We start from the raw sequence: 8957 nt of genomic DNA, 5'->3' as shown, positions 1-8957 counted from the left end.
GTTTAAGTGAAAAGTAAGGTAATTCTTGGCTGTGATATTATGGTGGTTATCCTAAGGGGTGGTTATTCTTAGGAGTGGTAGTCTAAGGGTTATTGTCCTTATGGTATTTCTGTGGGTATTGGTAACGATTTATGATTGATCGGACTATACCTATCTCCGCCAGGATGCTGCTTGAGCGGCTCTCTGCTTGGTGTCTTGCTAGTCTTCTTAGTAGTAGGTGATTTACAGGGAGTCTGTTTGGAGCTGTGTCTACGTGAAGGGGTCTTCTTAGCCCCACGGGAAGGAGTTCTCTTAACGTTGGAAGGTGACAATGCAAGCCCCCTCTCTGGAAATATATGAAATAGGAAATTTATCAATAAATTATAAGATTGAAATCACTGTATAGCTCGGCATTCTCTCCACTCTCCACCCAGGTGTTAAATGGGTACCCGGTAGGATGCGACCGTCATTGTTGGTCAAACAGTTTTTGAGCGTCAAGTAACCCCTGGCTAGAATCCTCCCCAGGGAGTGGAGATTGTGCACACAGTGTGTCCGGGTAAGTATTGAATCCAATGACCTGAGTAATAGAATATCTGTAAAGCGCTTAGAGACATTTTGTATCAAGCGCTATTATAAAAACGGAATAATATTGTTATTAATCTGAAGAAGCGATCGGTGTAGACAAATTCGTCTTTTTTCATGGGGAATATGCCGAAAATAATCAAAATCGTTATAATTATCACCATCATCACCACCACCATGATCCTCCTCCTCATCCCCAAACCCCCACGACTATCATCATCACCATCATTATCATCATTATCAGCTTTCATTGTCATTACCACCATCATCACCACCACCACCATCATCATCATCCTCCTCATCCCCAAACCACCACGATTATTATCATCACCATTGTTATCATCATGATCGTAATTTTCACTTTCATCATTATCGGGATTATCATTGTCATTCCCATTGTCGTCACCATCACAACCACTTCCGTTGTCATCATCATCTCCACCACCACCATCATCATCTTTTCACAGCAGTCGGTGATATACAGAGAGCCTTCTTGCAGCTTCTACGTTTAAGAGGTATTCTTAAACCGCACAGGAAATAGTTTTCTTAACGTTGGAAGGTGACAACGCAAGCCCTCATCATACACAAATTATATGAAATCGAAAATTAGTATAATAATCGGCAATTGAATTAAACAATCGGCATAGGGAAGACATCTTTTTTTCAAAATCTTTCTTAACTCATCATTATCATTATAACATCACAATCTTCTTATCTTACCAGAAGCATGTTCACCAACATCACCACCACCATCATCATCTTTATCATCCCCATCATCATCACCACCATCATTAATACCATCAGTCACCATTATCTTCATCACAACCACCATCACCATCTCGCCACCACTATCACTATCGCCACCATCACCTTTGTTCACCACGCTGACAACGCTCACCACCACAACCACCATTCTTATCATCATTATCATCATCATATCACCATTATTATCATCGCCATCATCACCACCATCATCATCATCACCAACACCACCACCACCATCATCATCACCACCATCATATCATCACATCGTCATCATCATCGTCATCATCGTCACCATCATCATCGTCATCATCGTCACCATCATCATAATCGTCATCATCATCATCATCCTCATCCTCATCATCACATCGTCGTCATCATCATCATCATCACCTTTATCATAATCATACTTATTTTCATCACAATAATGTACAATACCTCTATTTTCCATAGCCTTTCGTTGCCATCTTGGTAGATCATTTCCGGTGCCCATAGCGAGCGGTCCATCCAGTCTGATCAACTCATTCACAGTCGTCTCGAATTGAAGATGAGACATTTCTAGATTTGTTCTGTCTAAGTTATCTTGAAATGCCTTGAGCGTAAAATGATGTTGGTCTATCCTATGTAAATAAACAAGTGAATGTGAGCGTAATGCGAGTTGTTGAGGTGTGGAAATAAACGAGAAGATTTTATTTTTTTTACGGAATGCACAAAAGCTGTACACATTGTTTTAAAACCTTCACAAAAGTCAACCAAGCAACAATACATGGCTTTTAAATTGTTCAACCCAGTCAATAAGTATCTTTTATTTTAATATCCAATCAAAATTCGAAACCATGCATGTTCCAGTTGATATCTTTCAAGTTCTGAGTGACTGCCCCCTCACATTTCTGTTTCTGTTTCTGTTTCGGTTGCGTCGGTAGATTCAGGTTTAACTGTACTTCACCAACGTTTTGATTTGTATGGTCGTGGTTGTGCTATGGAAGCATATTATGTTTCCTCAAAGAGGTTTGTCCATCGTCGGCATACAACAGACTAGTACTAAACAAATAAAGAGAATACTTTTTTTACCTTGTAAGTAATCACTGAGTAATCTTTCGATGGTAAGTTTATAGCTGTCCTCGATTTCTGTGTTAATCTTGGAAGTAGTTGTGCTGTATTTGCAAACGAGCTTGAAGCCTTTACTCTGTTCCGAACTCACAGCCCTTTACTTCGCAAAGTGAATCCAAGTCAGGAAAGAATGTCTTGTATTGTCCATCCTTTAATTATTCTCACTCCCTCAAGCGTGTGCATAAGGGACTGGAAATATGCAATATTCATTGTTGGTGGATTGCCAGAGGTAATCCTAGGGTCTGATTTTCAACAATAGGACGTTTTTAGACGTTTGGAATTCCATGAATATCTTTCTTACTGAATTAATAATATACCATATTACCATTTTATGCACATTTAAAAAAAAAAATTCTATTGACGACTTCAAACATGCGTAAGGTTTAAAGTAGATTCCGTCAATTATTGTTTTCATACAAAGCACTTGGTGAATAGATAATCGTGTGTTACCGAGGGCTCGGGGAAAGACACGTTCAAGATGCTCCAAGCCGCCGAAAAAAAAATATGCGCTAATCTGCAACTGTTGACCAGGTGGTGAGATAAAAGAGCGCATGAAATATAAGGATCTAGAATTCCTACATCAGCAAATGTTCGCTGTCCCTATGAATGATTTCGCATCAATAATATTGTTGAACGTGTAAATAATGAGTTGAACAAGCGAACACAAACTTGTGTAATTTCATACTTGTTTTCAACTGCAAAAATACAAAAAAACACGCGAAAGCACGTATTCGCAAATTTAAATTTATCGAAGATTGAACTTAATGGATTAAATGAAGGGACATTAAACAAATGCGAAAATAATCGGATTATCCCAAAGTATTGAGCTTTTGTCAGGGTCTCACTAATTTTGCTTTTTACCGAAACTCTGGCACACAAATTATTGAAAGGGCGGAGTACAAAATCTGAAAAATTGTTTGATACACTGTTCCCAGTACAATCCTCATATAAAGTTTATAATTTACACTGAAATTGCCGGTAATTTACCGATAATAAATGTGACTTGAATGTCATGAACTTTTAAAGGTCTTTAATCATGATACATGTAAAGTACAATGACCATATTACACCAAATTAAACAATTGTATTGGCTCCCCATTCACTTTCGTGTCCAGCTCAAAGTTCTTCTTTTAACTTTCAAGTCTCTACATGGTCATGCCCCAAATTATCTTTCTGAACTGATTCACTTATACACACCCAATAGGCCCCTTCGCTCGTTCTGCAAATCAAACTCTCTTGACCGTTAAAAAAGCAAAAACCAAATACTTTGGTGATTGGTCCTTTTCATGCTCTGCTCCATGTTTGTGGAATTCACTTCCAGACTCCATCTCTGATATTACTTCGTTTAGATCAAAATTAAAAACCTATCTAATGGAAAATGCATATTCAACCTAGTTCTTAAATTGGTACCTTACCCTGTTATCTTATGTTTGCTAATTTCACTTTAAATTTGTAGTCTTGTCATTACTCTGTTTAGTTTTATTTGTATCAATATTGTAAAGCGCTTTGATATAAGTCTTATGAAAAGCGCTATATAAGTAAAAGTTATTATTATTATTATTATTATTATTATTATTGCCAGTGGTGTTCATGGACCTAGGGGAAAAGGGGATAAATACGTCTCCCTACCCCAAAAAATAATTATTGAATAAATATATGTAAATAACTAAATAAACAAAAAACTGAGGGGGAGAGAGAGAGAGAGTTAAAAAGGTTGAAAGTTAAAACGGTATCACTTCCCCCCTCTCCACCTTTTTTTTCTTTTCTTCCGCCTTCTTGTTTCTTACACCCCCTCCTCCCCATTTCTCTCTATCTCAATCCCTTCCCCCAACTCTACCCCGTCTTTTCACTTTTGCACCCTCTCTCTCTCTCTCTCTCTCTCTCTTTCTTTATCTTCCCTGATCACTCAGTCCATTTCTCCATTAGTGTTTTTCTCTCTCTCACTCTTATCTCCTCCTATCGTCACTGCTATTTCTCTTCCCTTTTCTCTCTCTCCATTCTGTTTCAAAACACAACAAAAAGCAACTTTTCTTGACAACAGATATTTCAATTTGAATGTCTTATATTGGATCTGCAAAAGTAAATCAGGCACTGAAATTTTGGGAACATCCGAACAATATACACATAAATTCATTTTATGATAAAAAGTTAATGAGCATGCATTCCTATTATTTCTATCTTAATTCTACAACTATACTTTAATTGGAAGGCATTAGTATGCATCCAAAAGGGCATTAATTAGCATACTAATTCCCTTTGCCTCTAAAAAGACTATTATCTCGCGCTGTTTAAAACAAAAAATAACAATGAGTTGACTGATGTCTATATTGCAAATGAGGAGCCTCTCCTGATCGACTATTACACAAAATGATAAAGTGAAAGACGCTACAAATTCAAATAAAAGAAAACAACAACTAGAAAATACTACTTTCATGATCACAGCACCATTAATATTGTTATTCCTAACGGAAATAGGCCCTAAAACCTTGTCTTCATCGCATTAGGAATGGACAGAAATACTGACATACAAATCAAATAAAAAGTCATATGTCTTAAGATAAAACAATTTGTATGAAATAGCGCTTGTGCATGAAGCTCAAAAGAAATAGAAATATACATTCAGTGAATAATCATGATGATAATTTGACAACAGTTAAGTCATACAAATACACTGTACACACCAAACAAATCCACAAGGGAATACTTTTATAAGACATAAATGACATAGTATACAAAAATATTATACATGTACAGCATCCAAACAATGTTCTCTCAAATGGACTCAAGAGAGATGGAAAGGTATGATTTGGTTCTTTTGAACCGTTTGTTAAGAGCCAAACGGGTTCAACTGTTATATATTTTTGGAGCAAGTAAGACATTATTAAACTCATTTAACAATGAGTTTTTGATTTGATTTGATTTTATTTCTGCATTTTTTCCATATGAAATATAACTGAATAACAAAGAACATATAAATGTAAGGTATAATACAACATAAACAAACAATAATTTCTTCATGTCAAAATGTTTTTTTACATAATATATGTACATATAATAACGAAACTTAATATTTCCATAACATATAATCATAAATTTAAAGTATTATCCGAACTTTTCTATTGGAAAAGTGCAGGAGACCGCAATCATAAGCAAAGCTTGACAAGGATGGCGGCCTCAAAAAAACAAAAACAAAAAAATCTTAAGGTAAACCTTAAAATGAAAAAGTGTTCAAACGATCTTAGTGTATGAGTTTGTGAGTGTGTTGTGCAAGTATATATATATATATATATATATATATATATTGTGTGTGTGTGCGTGCGTGTGTGTGAATGTGCACGCGAGCGTGCTTATTTGTGTTTGTAACGAATAGTGGAAGTGCACGTAGCTCGGTGAGGTGGAAACAAATATAGCCTTTACAATAAAGGAAACTAAGAATATGAAATAGAAAACAAAATTTGCAAAACTGAGTTGCAATGTGACCAAAATTTGACAATAACTGCCTACTGCATGTTGAAATCAGTTAGGTAGATACTTCGATATAAGAGTTTTTTTGAGAGATGCTTTAAAAGATAATACCCTTCTAGCTCCAGGTAATATGTATTAATGCCCTTCTGGCTTCTAGCCGACAAAATAATCCTGAGATTGTGAGAGGATTTAGAATATTTGAAAAATTATAATGCCGCAAAAAGAGTTGACATGTTGTCAATTAAATATTTAAACACAAATTCATGACTCACATAATTTCATATATGTGAAGTGTTCCAACTGAAATCATTGAAAGTTGACATAATTTTCCCACATTCCTCCACATTTATGTGTAAACTTTTTATTTCACAATGATAATATTAACATTCACATTAATCACTGTAATTACTTTTTACAGAAATACATTTGTTTATTGTTTAGAAAAATCATCCATATGATTCGATATAAAAATTTCCAGAGACCAGAGACATATACAAAATATCTACGCTGTGCGTATATTGAAGAAAATTATACCACATACGGTACATGTAAAAATGCAGCTGCCAAAAAAAATATCAGCATATTATAAGTGACATTCACCAAAATATACGAACATGGACAATGAGCAAACTCATGAAATGAAAGATTACATTACAACATGTAGAAAGAATGCTCATGATACATGTAATTCCAATACATTCTCACTTTCACAGGTTAGTTTTTGAAAGAATAACAGCATTATTGAAGGACAGTTAAACTCTGCATAAGTTGAATCTGTTCGGACCACACAAAAAAGATTGACTTGTGCAAAATTCAGTTTGGGAATTGTAAATAACACATATTTCGCATTGTTTGGTCCCAAAAATTGAAGTATTCTAGTGAAATTCGAGTTGTGCAACTTTGACTTATACAAAATCAACTGGAGATAAGCCTAGAACTAAGGTACTAATAAGCTACCTTTTTTTCCAAAATACAAAATCTTTTGAAGGATGATGCAATACAATTTTACACAAATTCAAGTTTAAAAGACATAGACAATAAAAACTCAATTCATTAAATACTTAAAGTTATAAGCTGAAATCACTTTTCATGTTATTTTTTTTTTTTTTAAAGTAACAGTCTCACTTTTGAATCTCACTTACAATGTTATAACATTTATTTCATTGGATACATATTAAATAAGTTTACAAGAACATGTACAGCATAAATACATGTATGTTCAATTTTTAAGAAACTTTCAGCTTTTATGACTTTTTGAGCTTTGTTAACTGTATAAATAAAAGATATGTTCTGCCCCTTCAAAGTAAGGAACACATTTTTTACTAATGCCATTTCTTTCAATACCACTACTTAACACAGAATGTGAGACTATTTAAACATTTATGGTAATATTTATTTTTGGCATACAGTAACTCGTTCAAAGGCATTAATAATAAAACAATGTTTATAAAGCGATTTTCACCGAAGTCTGTATAAAGCACTATACATACAAAATACAATGACCCAAAACATACTTATATCAAAGGAGCTAAAGTCACAGAAAATAATATTATAAATTAAACAGAAGTAGTTAAAGAAAATATGTTATAAATGCACTTATTTATAAGGAGGGGGTTTCAGCAAAATAAATATGTAATGTTACTTAAATGCACATGTTCAGTGCACCAAAATAAACACATAAATAAGTCAAAATAGATGAACATGTAGAGAGTACAAATGTACATGTATGTAGGCCTACACACATATATATAATGCAGCAATATTAGTAGAGCAAGCACAACTGCAATGGATTGAATGTATTTCAGCAAGTCTTCATTGATTATTCAGTACATGTTCATGGAGACATCGAAAGAGAAAATTCTACATGAAAATGGAAAGGGGAGGGGGGGGGGGGGGGGGTTAGAGATATAGTTGAGTTCTGGTCATGCGATTGCATTGTGAAAGAAATAATGTGGAATCGATCAGAAAAGGTTGATCATCTAGCATATACATGTAAGTATTGGTGTGTACTGCAAGGTTCTGGAATCATCAAAATGATAAGAAATTTGGCCCAGTCTTTGTAAAGTCACAAGCACTGTACACAGAAAGATGTATATGGGACTTCACGTGACATAAAAATCTGTCCGGATTTGTATGTTACATGCCATATTTAGAATATTAAGGCAGGGAACATTTTTTATCTGATGTTCTTCCACACTTGCACAATACAATGATAACACTCACAAATTATTTTATACCTCTTCCCAGAACTCAACCTTCTCTCTAAAGTGTATATCATCCCCCTTTTACAACTACATGTATAATTTTTGAGGGAAGGCAGCAGATGACATTAAATAGTACAATGTATTTCAGGAAAGGTTTTGATTTCTAGCACAGTGCAGGGGTATGATACAGATATAATAAATGTTTGAAAGCGCAAGAGAGAGGTTGAAAACGGAGGGGGGGGGGGGGGGGGGGGTTTAAAGAAAATACCAAATGGATTCTTTATTGTCTCATACAGTTATACAAATAAAGATGTAAGGTGTATTCAGGAGGGAGGAGAGAGTAGTTTGAATAAAAGGGACAGCGTGTTTCAGAAATGGACTTGATATACAAAGGGCAATGCTTGAATTTTAAAGGGTGAGAGATGGGAGGGGGGGGGGGGGGGACTAATCAAAATAAATACAATCTTACATCTTTAAAAATACAAAAAGCTCTAAAAATTTCAGCAATGTCCTTCATACTAAACACCTACAATACATACATGTAGGATATTGCACTTCTAGCTAATAATGAGTTCAGTTAGTAAGCCTATTACTGATGATATCAATTTCATGAAATGTTTGTTTGTAACATTAACAAACTTTAAATTGTACAATCTGTGGTACTATTTCCATCAGGGATGCACCCCCCCCCCCAACAAAATTTAAGTTTTAGAGTTGCCTCAAGCCCATAGATTTAACTACAGTCAAACCTGTCTATAGCAACCGCCCAAGGGAAACACAAAAAGTGGTCTTTGTAGACAGGTGGTCCCTAAAGCAGGTTTGACTGTATATACTCTCAAGGCAATGTATTTGTAT

General features: G+C 34.9%; 1 protein-coding gene across 1 annotated transcript in view; it reads right to left on the bottom strand.

Moving 5' to 3' along the window:
- The window catches only part of LOC588964 (cell division cycle protein 20 homolog), a 14499-nt gene extending 11943 nt beyond the window's left edge, over window positions 1-2556 (bottom strand). The window contains exons 1-3 of the mRNA XM_030981605.1: window positions 2395-2556; window positions 1762-1943; window positions 151-325 (exon numbers count right to left, since the gene is read on the bottom strand). Coding sequence (XP_030837465.1) covers window positions 151-325; window positions 1762-1879 — 293 coding nt within the window. The 5' untranslated portion in view covers window positions 1880-1943; window positions 2395-2556. The remainder of the gene's footprint in view (window positions 1-150; window positions 326-1761; window positions 1944-2394) is intronic.
- Window positions 2557-8957: the final 6401 nt, after the last annotated feature.

Source organism: Strongylocentrotus purpuratus, unplaced genomic scaffold (assembly GCF_000002235.5).
Source record: "Strongylocentrotus purpuratus isolate Spur 01 unplaced genomic scaffold, Spur_5.0 spur5_scaffold_12, whole genome shotgun sequence".
Taxonomy (NCBI): Eukaryota; Metazoa; Echinodermata; class Echinoidea; order Camarodonta; family Strongylocentrotidae; genus Strongylocentrotus; species Strongylocentrotus purpuratus.
Note: the sequence above shows the minus strand (reverse complement) of the source record. Positions and strands in the feature narration are given on the sequence as shown.